This window comes from Haemaphysalis longicornis, unplaced genomic scaffold, assembly GCF_048455015.1.
Source record: "Haemaphysalis longicornis isolate Haplotype H1 unplaced genomic scaffold, Haemaphysalis longicornis Haplotype H1 scaffold_12, whole genome shotgun sequence".
Taxonomy (NCBI): Eukaryota; Metazoa; Arthropoda; class Arachnida; order Ixodida; family Ixodidae; genus Haemaphysalis; species Haemaphysalis longicornis.
In genome coordinates this window covers 48,313,146-48,331,891 of record NW_027526225.1, presented here as the reverse complement: position 1 = coordinate 48,331,891, position 18,746 = coordinate 48,313,146, and the positions used below count along the sequence as shown (strand labels likewise).

The 18,746-nt window shown below is 48.0% G+C and overlaps 1 protein-coding gene across 13 annotated transcripts in view; it reads left to right on the top strand.

Moving 5' to 3' along the window:
• Positions 1 to 15,588, top strand: part of LOC144162615 (uncharacterized) — a 110,069-nt gene extending 94,481 nt beyond the window's left edge. For 10 of the 13 annotated variants that reach the window (XR_013320726.1, XM_077693229.1, XM_077693230.1 and 7 more), the window contains 2 exons: positions 585 to 1,307; positions 4,187 to 15,588. Coding sequence is in view for 11 of the 13 variants with exons in the window: in XM_077693229.1 (XP_077549355.1) it covers positions 8,520 to 11,282 (2,763 nt within the window). In the remaining 2 variants the exon portion in view is untranslated. Of the gene's footprint in view, positions 1 to 584; positions 2,416 to 4,186 lie in introns of those variants that run through there. The other 3 variants (XR_013320727.1, XM_077693231.1, XM_077693232.1) reach the window with 3 other exon arrangements.
• The last annotated feature ends 3,158 nt before the right edge of the window (positions 15,589 to 18,746 follow it).

Below are 18,746 nucleotides of genomic sequence, written 5' to 3'. Positions count from 1 at the left end.
AGTATGTCAAGCTACAGACACCTCTTGAAGCTGTAGCTGTTAGAGCCATAGTTTTTGGGAAACTAGTTACAGTGTGCTCTCTCTACATTCCACCTGAGCATTGCCTCTCCGTGGAATTTGAAAACCTAATTAATGAGCTACTGGAACCCTACATCATAACTGGTGATCTTAATGCTCACAACCCCATTTGGGGATGTGCGCGGGCCAACGCTTGAGGGCGGCTCATAGAAAGGTTTGTCACGTCGTCGGGATGTTGCATCTTTAATAAGAAACACCCCACTTATTACAGCACAACTTGCCACACTTATTCAGTACTTGACCTTGCAATTGGCTCCGCAATCTTACTGCCTACGCTTGAATGGAACGTAATTAGAAACCCCTATGGCAGTTACCATTTTGCCGTGAAACTAATAGCTACAAACAATGACTCTCAAGTCACAGAACCCCTTCGGACATTTAAATTACAAGCAGCTAACTGGAAAACTTACAAAGAACTTTCCATGCTACCCCCTGCATTAATGAGCCATTTAGATGTTGAATCAGTCACTTCACTGATTACGGCCCTTATTCTTGACTCTGCGCAGAAAAGCATTCCAGAGACTACATCCAAAACTTTCCCGAAACCCGGACCATGGTGGAATGAGGACTGCAGACGTGCACAGTCCTAACAGAACAAGGCGTGGGCACTCTTACGCCGCTATCCCACGGCTGACAACCTGCTCAACTTTAAACGGGCAAAAGCCAAAGAAAGCGCACACGTCATATGGCTAAATATGTAAGTTGGACAAGGTTTATTTCGTCTATAAACTCTTATACAGATTCTAGGAAAGTAGGACTAGAATAAAGAAACTAAAAAGCTACAAGACCAATCCTATTTCCCTAATAAGTAGTGTAGGTAACACTGTAAAAGATCAAGCAGGTGCTCTTGGGAAACACTTTGAACATGTATTTAGTTCTTCACATTATACACAAAAATTTTTGCAGCACAAGACAGCTGAGCGTCAGCCCTTACGTGTGAAACAGCGTTCGAATGTAGGATACAATGCCCCATTTAGCATGCATGAATTGATGAGTGCACTCACGACATGTTGTAAGTCAGCCCCTGGAGCAGATAGAATTAGCTATGACATGATTAGACACCTACACAGGGACACTCTCAATGCAATACTCTGTCTTTTTAACTAAATATGGCAAACAGGTCACTTTCAAGAACGGGGAAAGAGGCTATCGTTGTACCACTTCTTAAGGAAAAGAATCCTGTCCTGCTGCTAGTTACAGGCCTATCGCTTGACTAGCTGTTTATGTAGGTGTGACAAGTGTGTGGCGCCCCCCATCCCTGATATTCATTGGCCGCTAAGTTCAGTGGCCCCACCACGCTCGGTGGGCAACCTTGTGTGTGGCCGGGCAATAAACACCGCCGAGCACGGCTGCTCGGGGGTCAGTCACCGTCACCACCAGCACGCTGCATGTCGTCTCTCGGCTGGAGGGTACCCCTACCCTCCCAGGTTCACGAACGCGGGACTAAATCGTGACACTGGCGACGAGGGAAGAGGCCCGCGGAGCGGCCGAAGCCACCGTGAACGCCGCCACCGAGAACGCCGAGACACCGCCCCCTCGAGCCAGCCGCCATTACGCCATGCCGCTGTACGGGAGGCTCGAGCCGTTCGAGGGTGAAGGGTCCGCCTGGCCGGTCTACGAGGAGCAAGTCGGCGTGTTTTTCCGGGCGAACGACACACCCGAGGCAAAACAGCGCGACATCTTCCTGGCCAGCTGCGGGACCCGCGTCTTCGCTCTCCTGCTCGACCTGCTCAAACCGGCCACGCCGCACGATAAGTCGCTGGGTGAGCTGCTCGCGACGCTACGCTCGCACTACAGCCCGGCTCCGTCGACGTTAATGGAGCGTTTTCGCTTCAATAACCGGAGCCGCCGAGACGGAGAGACGCTCGGGCAGTTCGTCGCAGCGCTGCGAGGGTTGGCGAGCGGCTGCGCCTTCGGGGAGCAGCTCGACTCGCTGCTCCGGGACCGTTTCGTCTGCGGCATCAACAACCCCGCCATGCAGACGCGACTCCTGGAGCTTCCCGACCCCTCGCTGGACGACGCCGTGAAGGCAGCGCTGGCGATGGAGGCTGCGGCCAAAGACGCGGGCGAGCTAGCACGTGCGGCCGGCTCACCGTCGGCGGAGGCGGCGGTGAACAAGATGGCGGCACGGCATGGCAGGTGCGTTCGCTGCGGTGGTGACCACCCCCCCCTCCCAGTGCCAGTTCGCGCAAGCGGAGTGCTTTGCGTGCGGAAGAACTGGGCACATTGCTCGGGCGTGCCGAGGGGGGACGACGGCGGACGGACGGAAGCAGCAGCCGGCGCCGAGCACAGGTTCCGCGCCAGCCCACGGCCGAGGGAGTCGGCGCAAGGGTAGGCGGCGGGGGCGTGCGGCAGCAGCTTGGGGTGCAGCGGCTAGGCTTCACGCAGTGGCCGAAGACCCGCAGATTTTCGACATGTGGCACGCGGCCACAGTGCAGCCGCCGGTGCCACCATACTGGCTGACTGTCGAAGTCTGCGGGCGCCCCATCTCCATGGAGCTGGACACAGGGGCCAGTGTGTCGGTCATGGCCGGGAAAGCCTTCAAGCGCACCTTCCCTGGCGTGGCCGTCGAGGCGTCGGGCGTCATGCTGCGCAGCTACTCCGGACAGCTCGCCCAAGTCGAGGGTCAAGCCCAGGTCAGCGTCCGCCTTGGCGACAGGGAGGCCACCCTTCCCCTGTACCTGACCAAGGGGCCGTCACCGACGCTGCTGGGCCGGAACTGGATCCTGGCGTTGGGCGTGAGGCTGCCGGAGTACCAGGAAGCAGTGCATGCAGTGGCAGATGGCCCGAGCCTCCTGACCAAGTCGGAGGCCCTGTTCCAGCCCGAGGTGGGGACATTCACCGGCACGGCGGCAAGCATTGAGGTGCCAGAGGGAGCACTGCCCCGTCCAGCCCGACTGCATGGACGGCGTCATCGAGCAGCTGCTGCACCGGCGAGAGGCCGGCACCAACGGCGGCGGGGTGCTGGGCACCAACGGCCGCCTGCTGCACCTGGTGGTGCTGGGTGCCAGGGCCAGCGCCCAGCAGGTGGCGCAGGCTATGCGGCAGGTGCTCCCGCAGGGTTTCCGGCTCGACGACAAGGCCCAGTACGCGCTGAACTTCAGGATCATCGCTGGCGACGTGGGCCTGCTGCACAACTCGTTCCGCACGGAGCCCCTGCCTCACGGCTGCCTGTGCGTGTACGCCAGCCAGCTGGGGCTGGAGTACATCCGCGAGAGCCTCGAGAAGACCCTGCTGGCCAACCTGGAGCAGGAGGACCGGCTGCCCTTCCACGGCCTGCCCCTGGTCATGGTGTTTGCGGGCCAGGGAGACTTCATGCGCGAGGAGGTCGTCAACCGGGCCAAGAGCCTGCAGTGCCCCTTCGTGGACGACGGCGGCGGCCTGGACCCCGTGCGGCTGGAGCAGGAGCTGTGCGCGCTGGTGGAGAGCATCGAGCGGCTGCACATCTACCAGGCGCTGCCCGCGGTCGCGGGGCCCCGGCTGGACATGCGGCTGATGCTGTGCATGCTGTGCGGGGACCCGTACGCGCCCGAGTAGGTGCTTGCGCCCCTGATGGCGCAGCCGGGCTGCCTGGCCACGGACCCGCTGCACTGCCTCAGCCTGGACTCCTTCAAGGGGAGCCAGCTTCACCGACCGCTGCCAGCACAGCACCAGGGGCTGGTGCTACTCGCGCCACTGCGGCACCGCGCGCAAGTCCTTCGACACCGGGAAGGCTGACAGCTGGTGCGAGCGTGACACAGGCAGCACCTAATGCTGCCACAACGGCCTCGACACCTGCTCCGGCGGAGTGAGAGACTGCGGAGACCTCCGGACCGGTACTCGCCGGGGGGACAGGTGTTTTGTGTTTGTGTAGGACAAACAAACTTGGGGGTGAGGGGTGTGACAAGTGTGTGGCGCCCCCCATCCCTGATATTCGTTGGCCGCTAAGTTCAGTGGCCCCACCACGCTCGGTGGGCAACCTTGTGTGTGGCCGGGCAATAAACACCGCCGAGCACGGCTGCTCGGGGGTCAGTCACCGTCACCACCAGCACGCTGCTTGTCGTCTCTCGGCTGGAGGGTACCCCTACCCTCCCAGGTTCACGAACGCGGGACTAAATCGTGACAGTAGGCTCCTCGAAAAAATGATGAATCGGCGGCTTTTTTATTTTCTCGAGTTTGATGCTGTTTTAGACAAAAATCAGACTGGTTTTAGGTCCGGAAGGTCAACTACAGATAGTCTGGTTGCTTTTGAATCGTATGTGAAAGATGCTTTTATCTTTCATGCTGTGTCCTTTGACATGGAGAAGGCATATGACAGAACATGGCGATACGGTATATTGCTGGATTTGCAGTCATTGGGCCTTACTGGTAGTATGCTCAATGTTGTTAAAAACTACCTCTCTGATTGTACATTTCGTGTTCGTGTGGGTAATGTACTGTCCAGAACCTTTGTTCAAGAAAATGGTGTAGCCCATGGGGGAGTGCTTAGCTGTGCACTTTTTCTTGTTGAAATGAATTCGCTAAAAAATGTTCTGCCCCGAACTGTCTTGTACTTCTCTTATAGCGACGACATTAAAGTTAGCTTTAAGTCCTGTAATTCATCTATATGCGAACGCCAGATTCAATTAAGTGTCAACAGATTGCTTACATGGGCTGAAAAAAAACGGGTTTGCATTTAATGCTGATAAAAGTGCTGTTGTGGCATTTTCCAGGCAACGTGGTGTCCATCCCCTTCCCTGCGTTACGCTACAAGGTCAGCCTATACCTGTGAAAAATGAGCACAAGCTTCTGGGTATTTTACTTGACCACAAACTCAGTCATTCCGCATATCAAATTACCAAAAATGAGATGCCTGAAAACTATGAACATTTTAAAAGTGCTATCCCAGCAGTCATGGGGAACGGACACGAAGTGTCTACTTTTAAATAGCCTTATGAGGTCAAGGATAGACTAACAGCCCTGAAAATGTTGTACCCAGTATACAATTTGGGGCTTCGCTTGGCCACAGGTGCATATCGAACGAGCTTCATTCCATCCCTTCATGTCAAATCAAATCAGTAGTCTCTAGAGTACCACTGTGCCCACACTGCTCTAATGTATGCCGCAAAGATCACTTCTCTGAAGGAACACCCTTTGAACACCATCATGAAGAATAACATTAGTATTCAACTTCTTGAAAAACAACCATCCATAGCACCTCCCTTTCCTTTAGCCGTGACACACCTTGTAAAAAACTTCCAAGTTCCTCTTACTGATGTTTACTGCACCTCTATTCATGATTTGGTTGCTCTGTGGGACACTTGCCCAATTCAATGTGACATGTCCTTGAGAGAAATACAAAAGAAAAATGTACCAAACTTTGTTATTGCTCAGCACTTCCTGTCACTCAGGGACAAATACAGGGCAGCTGAATTCTACATGGATGCCTCGAAGACTTCTGCAGCTGTCTCTTGTGCTGCCAATGGCCCCCTATTCACTCCATCCAAAACAATGGACAGGAACACTAGTATCTTTACTGCAGAGGCATATAATATCCTGCTAGCTTTGAACCACATTCTACAACACAAAATTAAGAGCTCAGTAATATACACAGACTCTCTGAGTGTTGTTTCAAAGCTTTCATCTTTGGCCCGCAGGGGCACCTTGTCTATTTAAGGTGACGGTAGTGGCGACATTGCGGACCCCTAGCCCATGTGGGTTGGACCCACCCACGCCCCGGCTGTGCGTGGCTTAGCCGTGTCCAGGGAAAAGGGCATCCTGGTGGCTGAGCCAAAGCCAGGGTTGTTTTGGACCTTTACGGCCCCCTGGTGGCGGCAACACGCCACTTTGGCCCCTGCTTCCTGCAGACGGTACCCCAGGATTGACCCGCCCTGGGGAAAGCAGCCAGTCGCCTTTTCCTATCTCCCTCACTCTCTCTCTTTTTCTGTCCTGTCATCTTTCCATGCCTGTCCTGTCACCTACTCTTTTCCTGTTTTTTCCCTTTTACCCTCAGGCGGCAAGGGTTAACTTTGTGTAAAATGGCCTACCTAGACCACTTTTCATAAAGTTATAGTGGCCACGTATGGCTAGCGTGACTACCTGCACGCTCCCCTGGTTGGGCTCCGTGGTGGGCGGCCAGCGTGGCCACCGAATCAGCAGCTAAATTCATGGCTAAAAGTAAAACACCGCTTGATCGGTCCCTGAAAAGGGCCCGGACCGAAGTCGCGTCTCAGTACCTGCCGCAAAAAAACAGCGACAATTTCTCACGATTTTTTGTCGTTCAAGGAGTAGAGGAGCCAATGCAGACAACGTCTCCGTTTGCAATTGCCAAGGCCCTCAGTCAACTAGTAGGGACAAACTACAACGCCAGGAAACTCCAGAATGGAGATGTACTGGTAGAAGTGCACACCAAAGAACAGAGCGCAAAAATCATGGAACTCACAAAAATCAACGACACGAACGTGACAGTGACTACGCACCGCTCACTAAATTTCTCCAAAGGCGTGGTCTCCGAGTCCGAGCTGTTTCACTGCTCCGACGCGGAGATAGAAAGAGAACTTGCAGAACAAGGGGTGGTTGCAGCGCGCAGAATACTGATCAGGAAAAATGGAGAGGACATTAAGACCAAACATGTTGTCTTAACCTTCAACTGTACTGCGCCACCAGACTCGGTAAATGCAGCATATCTGCGTTGCAAAGTGCGGCCCTACATTCCGAACCCAAGACGCTGCTTTCAGTGCCAACGGTTTGGGCACGGGTCTGGATCCTGTCGCGGCAAACCCACATGCGCTAGGTGTGGAGGAAAAGCGCACGAGAACGAAAGATGCGAAAAAGTACCCCACTGCGTAAACTGTTCTGGCAACCATGGTGCGTACTCCAGATCCTGTCCGGTCTGGAAGAATGAGAAAGAAGTAATGACCATCAAGACAACACAGAATCTATCTTACCCTGAGGCTAAGAGAAGGCTAAGTTTCCAGCAAAAAGGAACTTTTGCGGAGGTGGTGCGGCGGGGGTCGGCGCCATCTCTGGTGTCTGTATGCACACAGGTCGAGCTGAGGGACCTGGTGTCAGCGGTACGGCCCCCTCCTGTCCCAGAGGCTGGGCTGCCCCAACGCCCAGCACTGACTCAGTCCACGCAGGTGGACCGAGTGGACCGCTCAGCGGACTGCTCAGTCCCGCAGCCCTCTACACAAGTCGGGCCAGATGCCGTTGTACCGGCTACCGATGGGGTGAAGGAGGCTTCGGGGCTAACACGCAGCTCAGCGGGTTCTGCCCCGGCTGCACGGTCGGCTCCCCCTTCTCGGGGGACGGTCGACACGCCCCAGAAGAAGGTGCCGCCGGGAAGTGGCACTGCTGCCGGTGCGGCTCCTGCACGGCAACGGCCTGGGGAACCCCCCGACCCTCGAAGGGTACCGAAGGGCCGCGGGAAGCCTGGGCGTCCTGCAGGCGACAGTAGGAAAGAGGGAGAGGAGGAGATGGACGTGACCTCACCCACACCTCCTTGAATACAAAAGAGCAAACCCAAAAAGACTGGTATGGTGCGAATAATACAGTGGAACTGTCGTGGGCTATTGTGTAACATAGATGACATTCACGAATTGTTGGAGAAGTCCCAACCATCTATTATCTGTCTTCAGGAAACTCATTTATCCTCTGTGCACAATAATCCTTTCAGAAAATACAATCTTCACCGCAAAGACAGGACAAATTCACTTGTATCTGCTGGAGGAGTGGCAATCGTCACTCCCCAGTCGATCCCAACAAATGAACTGAAGCTTCAAACCACTTTGGAGGCAGTAGCCATAAGAACACACATTGGAATAGCCCTCACGATTTGCTCCCTGTATATTCCACCAACCGTTCCACTCACCCAGAACGATCTGTACAGTCTCATAGATGAGTTGCCTGAGCCTTTCCTATTGCTGGGGGATCTCAATGCGCACAATGTACTGTGGGGAAGTGCAAGAAGTGACACACGAGGCCGACTTATCGAGGCTGTAGTGTCCGCAACTCCTTTGCATTTATTCAATAATGGGAGTCCCACTTACATATGCCCATCAACCCGCACCGAATCATGCATTGACATCTCTCTTGCAACGCCATCCCTAAGTGCCTTTTTCACTTGGTCAACACTTCGAAATCCTCTCGGCAGTGACCACTACCCAGTTTTTCTGGACTCCACACCGGCAGTACCCATGCTACCAGAGCGCACCAAAAGGTGGAAGTTGGAGGAGGCCAACTGGTCTCTGTTTGAACAAGCATGTGAAATAGAATCGCACGAAATACAGGACTTGAGTGCAGATGAAGCTTGCAGCCTAATAACTTCACGGCTCTTGGAAGCTGCAAAAGCGTCTATTCCCGAATCCTCCGGGACACTCCCTAGGAGGTGAAAGCCGTGGTGGAACTCCGATTGCAGGGACGCCCGTAGGAAGCAAAACTGCGCATGGTCCCGTTTCAGACGCTACCCCACTGCCGAATGTCTAATGAACTTCAAACGACTCAGAGCAGAGGCGCGCAAGATAAGACGGCAGTCGAAAAAGGCTTCATGGCAGGACTTTGTAAGTTCCATAAGTAGTATCGTAAGCTCAAAAACGGTCTGGGATAGGGTCAGGAAAGTGAGTGGAACTTACAGTGCATTTACCATGCCACTTTTTGATGGTAACAAAGGCCTTGCCGAGCAGGCAAACATTCTAGCCAAATATTTTGCCAAAGTGTCCAATTCAGCCCACTACTCCAAATCATTCCTCAGGTATAAGGAACGGGCTGAAAGAGGAATAATTAAGATAAACTTAAGTAATGAAGAAGCATATAATGCACCTTTTTCCATGGCTGAACTACAGCTGGCGATTGCTCAGGGAAAAAGTAGGGCTGCAGGACCAGACCGAATTCATTATGAAATGTTAAGACATCTGACCCCAGGAACCTTAAAAACCATACTGTATTTCTTTAATAAAATATGGTTTGAAGCGTACTTTCCAGTAGCGTGGCAGGAAACCCTTATGCTCCCACTACTGAAGCCAGGTAAAGACCGTAGTGAGCCAGCAAGCTACAGGCCGATTGCCTTGACAAGCTGCCTCGGGAAATGTTTTGAACGGATGATTAACAAGCGGCTCACACACTTTCTGGAAGAAAATCACATTATTGATGCCCTTCAGTTTGGTTTCCGGGCAAGGCACTCAACAGCTGACCACCTTCTCCGTTTGGAAACTAAAATTAGGGAGTCCTTTGTTCAACGACAACACTGCGTCTCTGTATTTTTTGACTTGTCGAAGGCTTATGACACCACATGGAAACATGGTATAATGCTAGATCTACAGGGATATGGTGTAAAAGGCAGAATGCTTGGGATGTTGAAAAGTTACCTTTCCAATCGCTCCTTTCGAGTGAAATTCGGAACAGTATTATCGGATGTGTACACTCAGGAAAATGGCGTACCTCAGGGAGGTGTTCTCAGTGTTACGTTGTTCCTAATCAAACTAAACTCAATTGCACATGTAATACCGAAATCTTTGATGTATTCGCTTTATGCGGACGATATTCAGATCAGCTTTTCCTCGTGCAACTTAGCATCTTGCGAAAGGCAACTGCAACTTGGCATAAACCGTCTGGTGCAGTGGGCCGAGGAAAATGGATACAACTTTTGTGCAGAAAAAACAGTCTGTGTGCCTTTCAGTCTGCACCGAGGAATTGTGTTAGATCCTGAGCTGCACATTAAATCAGCCCAAATCCCTGTTCGAACTGAGCACAAATTTCTTGGCTTAATATTTGACCAAAAGTTAACATTTAAAAGCCATGTTAATTATCTAAAACAAAAGTGTCTGAAATCAATGAATGTTTTGAAACATTTATCTTACAGAACCTGGGGCTCAGATCGTACCTGTCTTTTGCGGCTGTACAACAGTCTAATACGTTCCCAGTTGGATTATGGCTGCTTTATCTATGGATCTGGTCGTGAATCTGTACTCAAGGCGCTCGACACCATTCACCATTCGGGCTTGAGAATAAGCACTGGAGCTTTCCGGACATCTCCGGTACAAAGCCTGTATGCAGAAACCAATCAATGGTCACTTAACAAACGGAGAGTACTCCTCGGAAACATGTACATAATGAGAATTCTTTCCTGCACCACTCACCCTTGTCGACAGCTATTTTTGAAACCTCGCTTTGAAACTCTCTTTACCAACAAGCCTCGGACTATTCCAACCATGTTTTTCAGGTACCGCATTCTTAATGAAGCCCTTGACTTTTATGCAGACGATACCATGCTGGTCACCCACAGAACCGGTTATGCTCCATGGGAATACCGCAAGCCACAATGTGACTTTTCCTTGCTGAAGTACAATAAGCACAACACTCCAAAGGAACTACTGCAACAAGAGTTTTTAGATATCCAGTTCAGGTATGCCGGATGTGCTACTTACTTCACAGATGGTTCTAAAGGAGAAAGGCATGTGGGAGCAGCTGCAATTGGACCTAATTACGAAGAATGCCAGCGGCTCAGACCTGACGCTAGTATCTTCACTGCCGAACTGCATGCCATACAGCTCGTTTTAAACAAAGTATGCACTGAAAGGACACCGCAGTCAATCATCTTCTCTGACTCTCTCAGTGCACTAGCAGCCCTGTGTTCAGGAAACAAAACCAAAAATCCGCTGGTCCAACAAGTGCTTAACCAACTGATCGACTGTAGCAAAAATCACTTAGACGTGAGCTTCTGTTGGGTACCGAGTCATGTAGGAATTGACGGCAATGAAAAGGCAGATGCCCTCGCAGCCCAGACAAAAGAGCTCGAGGTGACAGAAACTCGTTTACCCTACCAGGATTACAGACGGAGACTAAAATTATCAATAACGAAGAAGTGGCAGTCTGAATGGACAGAACTCAATGAAAACAAGCTCCACCTTGTGAAGCCGCACCTGAGAGAGTGGCAGAGCTGCAGACATAAAGAAAGATTTGTAGAGGTGGTGTTATGTCGCCTAAGAATTGGGCACACGCGCTTGACCCACAACTTTTTATTGCTGGGAGAAGACCCTCCAGAATGTGAGCAATGTGGGAAGCGCCTTACAGTAATACACATACTTATCGAGTGTCCTAGTTACGAAAACAAACGTCGGGAATTTTTTTCCCACTTTTATAAATTTCAAATTCCATTGCACCCTGCTTTACTGCTTGGCGATGAACCCCTGGTTCCCTTGGAAAAGGTTTTTAAATTTTTGAGTGCCGTCAAGCTTTTAGACAAACTTTGATATTACCATGTTACATCATTTTTTCTTGAGCGGTTTTTAAATTTTTGAGTGCACTCAAGCTTTTACAGAAACTTTGATTTTACCACGAGTTCAAAATATTTACCTTGTGTCTGGCGCATTATAGCCAAATTTGGCTGCTGCGCCAATAAAATCCAAATTCATTCATTTCATCTTTGAAGTCTAGTAGAAACCCAACTTTTAATGACGGTTTAATAGCCCTGCACACGGCTTATAGTCTCAAGCTTGTTGTCACAGTTCCGGGCCACTGTGGCATTGCGGGAAGTGAAGCCGCTGACCAAAGTGCTGCAGAACCTCCCCTTCGTGACACCATAGACATAAACGTTGTTCCATATCAAGACCTAAAACAATTTGTGAGGAGGAAGCGTCAAAACCACTGGCAACAACAGTGGGATAAAGCAATTGATAATAAATTACATGTTATTAAACCTAAAATACAAAAGCCTTCTGCCAAGAAACACACCAGATCCATAGAGGTGGCCTTATGCAGGCTTAGAATTGGCCACACGCACATCACAAATTCATACTTGTTAACTGACACAAACAAGCCACAGTGCCATCGATGTGGGGGTGAGCTTTCTGTCCTTCGTATGCTTATTGAGTGTGACATGCAGTATTGAAAGGAAACGTCATTTTAATGAAGCTTACACATGTAGCATTCCCTTGCACCCTCATTTTTTTTATCAGATCATCCAATGTTTTGTTGCAAAAAAGCTTTTAGTTATCTAGCAGATGTAGACTTTTTAAAACGCGTATCATATAGCCCATAACCTTACCTGTGTTGAATATGTGTTTTGAAACGGTGGTGGAACCTGAGGCTTTACACCTTAGGTGCTTGCACTCACTGTATTAATGTGGCCCTATACACCACTTGTCTTAGTATACTCAGTATGGTTTAATTATGGCCCTATACACCAACCCCCGGAGTATTTTTTTTAAACAAGTGTCTCCTTTACAAATCCTTCTCATCTCTTTCATCATTGTCATGGCGCTTTTCGCCTTTGTCGGCCTTGCGCCATTAAACCCAAAATCATCGTCATCACCATGGGGAAGTTAAAAGAACAAGGCTGCGTCTGCTGCAACCTGGGGCTTCCGAGCCGATTCCCCCCGAACTGGCTGCTGCGCCCCACGGAAGTGACGTACGTCAACAAAAAAATTGCGTAATTGCATGAAACTGAGCTTATTGCAATAGTATTGGATATATTTTTGGCTGCGACAAATTAATATTACAAAATTTAAGATTTATTTTAGTTCGAGTTTAATGTCTGGTAATATGACGTCACTTAGTCACCGTGACGTCATATACATGCTTTGTAGCTATTTGCATTATATTTTCCTCTGCGAAACTCGAGTTTGTTTTTAGTTTAGACACGTAGAAGAAGTGTAAGAAAAGCACTTTTTATAGATTCACAACAGGTTTTACGGATGACCTGCGGACGAGAGGCATGGAGAAGAGACTGAATTCGATCGAAGAGCGAATTTTGCCTCCGTACTGGCATCCGGACGGGCTTGCTTGTTCCGCGGTACAGCTATCAACACCGGTGTCTCCGTGCTTGTATCTTCTGCAGTAATTCACAGTCTTGAAAGTCCGATAACTATTCATGGCAGCAACGCGAAGTGTTGGTGAGCGCTTGCGCAGAGCGCAGTGTTTTCATATCAAATACGTACTCTGGAATTGCCGTCGGATCAGAGCCAAATGTTGCCCCAAAACGTGCCGTAAGGTACGAAGCACCGTGTTGCCTTCAAAACACGACCGATTTTTGTGTTGCGTCGTAGTTTTCCAGAGGTTTATTGTTCGTGTGAAGCTGCTGGCGCCGCATTCATCGATGCTACACGGTGTTGCATCAGTATCACCACGCGAGGCAGATATTTTGATACTGCTTCGTACTTGCCTGTTTTGAAATGATGGGTAGAAAAGTGTCCAGATCCGTGTCTCAGCAGGAGTGTATACGTTGATAATGTAGAGTCTCATCAGCTACCAATGGTGCGTCGCAGTGACAGCGAGTTTTCAAAAATGCGCAGGATATCTGGCGTGAGTAACTGTGGCATTTGTTCGTGTGTGTTGTGTTCATGTGTTCCAAAATTTACGATATCGCCAAACTTACGTGATCGTGCCCATTTATGACAGGCTAGCTGATCCATCAGTGGCTTTAGCAAACAGGTACTACGAGCTGTGTTGAACTACATTCTAAGCATACTCTGCGTAGTTGCTGTTTCTATTTGCTACTAACCTCAGTTGCCTTGTTCATCTTTTTTGCAGGGTATTGTTTACGTGTGCATGCAGCATATTAGCACTAAATCAACCTTACACACTTACCTGTACATGCCGTAACCCTCTTTACAACCACGTTTGCATGTGCTAATGTAACACTGCAGTCTTTCGTCAACTACTGTGCATGTTAGCAAAGATTGTTTACATGCCGTTCTGAACCGTTGCTAACTGCCTGAATTTCCTTTAGCATTACTAACATACCTTTTTCTTTCTCGCCTGTTCTCTTAGTGTTGCTTTTAAAAGAGATGGATGATTTAACGCTGCGTCTAAAGGTATGCTGGACAAACTTGCAAAAAACGTAATACACGGGATATACCTGCTAAATTTCTTAATGGCACAACGCACGTGCACTGATCGCACAGGCGTAACACGTAAAGTCTGACATGCTCAACACTCTTCGTTTGCCCCTCAACGCAGTCTGCTTGATTTTTATCCAACTGGCAAAACCACTTCTGCTCACCGACGAGCCAGGGTCACTGTCATGCTCACTTCACAACACATAGAAAAAGCTGCCTGTACTGATTTCTATCCAACAAACCAAATTACTATAGCCGGTATTCATTGAAAAGTTTAGCGGTCAATTTCTTCGCTTGGCAACACTGAAATGGCCACAAACATGGCCGAATCGCCACGGACATGGCGCGGCTTGTGCCACTGCGGCCGCACACCGAAGAAAAATATAGCACCGGCATCCGTTGTCTGCTCCGTTTCAACCCGATTCTTAACGGTGGTGTTAACAGAGTTGTTATTAATCGCACTCACATTGGAGTCGAGGCATTACTTTGCGTTCGGCGGGCTAGAGCTTGGAATGTCCCACCCATATCATGCGCTTAGCACAGACAAGTACTGCCATCCCCCGGAGCCCGACGTAACCAGTGAAGGCGCACTCACATGGTTGCCTGCATGCGTTCGTCGCTATTGAATACAGGCAATAGGACGTGATGGCAGCCCACACTGCCTTCTGTGGTTGTACAGACAATTGATCATTTGCATAGTGTTTGGCCAAGGTATATAATAGTTGGTGAAAAGACCTTGAAGCAGCCTATGCTTGAATGCTTACCCTGTGTCCGAACAAAAGATTTTGGGCACGTGGGCTGACACGAAGAAGCAAGATCAAGCTGTCAAATCGCTGCTTGTCCTGTCTGGACTCTGCTCTAGGTGGTGAAATTTCACAAACTGCGGAACAAATTTTTTTTTATGGACGGTAAATATGTGATGCGAATTGTACAGTTATGGGTCTGTTTCTGCGCCCCATTTCATGTTATACGTGCTTTAAGTGTACAAAGTTCATTGGTTGATTTTACTGTCATTTCTCATACCCGCAGTATTCAGTTTAAGTAGCAGGCCCAAGTTCAGTTTATCAGGCTGACCTCTTCTTCTTTCAAAAATTATTTACTCCCTCTCCCTCTCCCTTGCCAACATGCCAGGTGCTTGTAACGGTTTACTAGGATTCGCAACGGTCAACATAGGATAGAAATTTCTTGTTACTACTTTCATTGCTGAAGTTCACTGCGCTCAATGTGCTGGAGTGTTTGGCAAGCAATAGTAACTATGGCTGCAGACAGCCTACAGACAACCTACAGTTCTTAAAGCCCATATTGAAATCTTGCCATACACTCGTTCTTGCCTTCACTTAGATAAGGCCATTGCAAATGGGTTGATCCTGTGACCATGTGTGATCACAAATGGGTTAAATCAACCGAACATGCTGCTTGAAGGGATGTTTTTCTACACTCTGAATTAATGTTTGATCAATGTGCATGCATTAAAGCATTCGTGCTGGTTCTTCATTTTTATCTCTTGACACTCAGTGCAACCAATGGGCTGGTCAAAGCTGTGGCTTGTCATATGCGTTTTCAGTACGTAATGGTGTATTCTGCTTGTTGCAAAAGCCAACTGCAGAAAAGTTCTTCAGCCTGAATGCAGTACTGGCTATGGTTTTTTGTGGGCTATAAAGTCAAAATGTACTGGTTGTCGATCAAATAAAGTGACTCAATTTTAAATGTTTCTTCGCAATGCCTGATGTGTTTTCTTGGGGGTTGTGTGTTTGCTTAGCGCATTTGGGCATGTATGGCTCATGTGTTGGCCATGAGACTAATCAGCATTTGAAGGTTCGCGGGACAGGTACAACAGGTACAACACGCACGCATGAAGACTGGAATCGAAACTGACCGGAACCGGAACTGATACAAATAAATCAAATCAAATCAAATTTTTATTTCCAGAAACGCTAGATGGTTCCCTAGCTATAAGCTACTCCAATAGCTTGACATAGGCCAGGGAACCATGACAAGGCGCAGCAAACAGTGCATGAAAAACAACACATACTCTTGAAAAAAAATACAAGTTGTTAGACCACACAATGTTAAAAACAATTTCAAAGCTGAAGCACACAAATGGCAAAAGTACAGCAGCATGCATTTCAAGGGTAGGTACAAAATATACAACATAATACCTCATAATGCCTTAAACATTACTACGGGGAGAACTACGAACACAATGAAATTTTACACTTACAATCTCGCAATGAATGAAGTTAATTGTTTCTTGGACAAAATTGTGGTTTTCTTGTATTTGTTAATGTCGTAAGACAGCAGTTTATAATTTGTGCGGAAATGCGGTACCGTCTATACGTCAGTGTATCGGGTGCGTGCATCAGCTGGCTTGTGCTCTAAGCTTGCAAGAGATTTTACAAAATGTACTTCAGCAACAGAAGAGAAATAAACCGTGCTCAACAAACGGAATTCATACATATGGTCAACACGAACAATATTTTAAAAAGGCATTTTTTGTCGTGGACATGCATTCGAGATACCCAATCCTCCGTACCATTCGTTTTTGGCTTACTAGGAGTCTATTTGTGTTCATTTTAGTTGTCACCCACACAAGGTGACAAATTTAGTTGTGATGGGAATAAAGCGTAATGCACTTGTAGTTTAGCTGATACTGGGAGTATAGAACTACAACGCGATAAGACAGCTGTAACTGCACATAGCTTTTGACAGAAGTATTCAACATGAGCATCCCAGCTCAAGTTAAACAAAAAGTACACCCTAAAATCTTGTGCTCTGGAACAAATTCTATTTGCTGATGCTCGAAACGTAGCATGTGATGGGGAACGAATTTTTATTTTTGGCGCAGAATAAAATTGCTTTGGTTTTCTTGGGATTAACTTTAATACTATTTAATTTTGACCGTTGTGACAGCTTAGCGAGCACTGTATTGGATATTATTAGCTCATCTGAATCAGCACCAGCTAAAAGCGGTGTGGTATCCTTAGCATATGTTATAAATAAATAAACAGAAGAATCAACCTGCACATCAACCTGTCGTTAATACATGTAATAAATAAAAGAGCCCTAATTCACTTCCTTGAGGTACACCACACCTAATTGGCAGTCTGGTGGACTTGTGATTAATATATACGGAAGAAGAAAACGTGGCGCAAACTAGACGTGGACGAAGGAAACAAGGTAAGACACACAGGCGCCAACCTCGTTTCCTTCGTCCACGTCTAATTTGCGCCACGTTTTGTTCTTCCTTAAAAAATATACCAACTAGCCCAGAAAAAAGTTTTGTTAAGTAATATATATGGACTGTTCTCAACCATTTCAATAAGATTCAAGCAAATTCAGTGGCTTCCCACGAATACCGTACCACTGTAGTTTATTCGAAAGAATATCATAATTGACGTAATTGAAGGCCTTCGAGAAATTGATACATATGCCTACCGTGTACAAGTTTTTTTCAATTTTCTGCAGAATGCTTTTTTTTAAGGTGAGAAGAGCTGTTTCAGTTGACCGACCAGCCGTGAATCCAAATTGGGAGTCGCTTAAAAGTTTGTATTTCTGATAAAATTTTGTTATTCAAGTGGAAATTACTTTCTCCAGACCCTTAGATAACACAGGAAGGATGGATATAGGTCTTTAATTTGAAGGCACGTTCCGATCTCCGCTTTTATTAATTAATGATACCCTTGCTGTTTTCATACAATTAGGAAACACACCAGACCCCATTGCCAAATTGTAGATGTGATTCAATGCCGGAACAATGAAAGGCAATACATATTTTACAGGTTTTATTTGCAAATTATCAATGTCTTATGCTGGGATATTTTTCAACGGCATAATTATGCTGTACACCTCTCATTCATCAGTCGGATTAAAGAAAATGCCATTTGAAGAGCATCATAACCCAGTACTCGTTGTTCCTAAGGGGTTATCGCACGGGGAAATGCTATTTACCAAATAATATATTGAAATATTCCGCAATCTCATGCGCTTCTAATTGTTGGGACTTGACAGTAAGCGTTTTAGAACAATATTGCGGCGACTACCCAGAACTGTGTTCCTTTCCAATGAGGTTGCAAACAATTATTTACCGTGCGATTGACCATCTAATATGCCACTCTATGGTTGGTGGACTGGTAGGCATCCATACCAGTGGAAAAAATATATATAACACAGAAATGTCGCGCCAGTAGTCCAGTAACTTTGGCAGCAAGAGCTTGATTTGTATATGGAAACCTCGACGGCCAGGCAACAACGCAATGGAAATACTGCTTCGCATATTTCATCATTGTGCTGCCACCAAAATACAAAGCACAGCAAGTTGCATGGGGCAGCTTTGCACTAGGGCGGCAGCTTCTCACTAGTGTCGCCAAGACTGGGCAAACAGCGAAACTGGCGGCCCCACCTAGCTTATTCTTGGTTCGGCTAGGTTCACGCGTGGCTATTCCTGGAGACTAGCTCGGCTGAGTTTTCTGTGTGGTGTTGTTGGACCAACAAAGGGCAATTAGCACTCGGCCATTACCGTACAGTTAAAGCCCGATTAACGAATTCCCCAGGCAGCATTTCGTTAGAGAACTTTGTGATATCAGGACCGTGGTTTTACAAGCAGTTGATTCTATAGACGTCTGAAAGGAGGCGCATCACAGAAGCTACCATGACAGCGTAATGTCTGCGACTGCGTTGAGCTAGCTTATCTTGTAGAGCTCCGTTAAAACGAAACTATGCCTCGTTTTTTTCTTTTCTTAACGTGCTGCAATAGTATTCGTGGCATTGGGATGAACTGCATTCGAAATTGCATTTTTATGTGTCTGTTTCTGGAAATACTTCGCTAAATCTGGAATGGTGCTGAATCTTTTTCGTTACCCCGAGCTTATAAAGGCATTG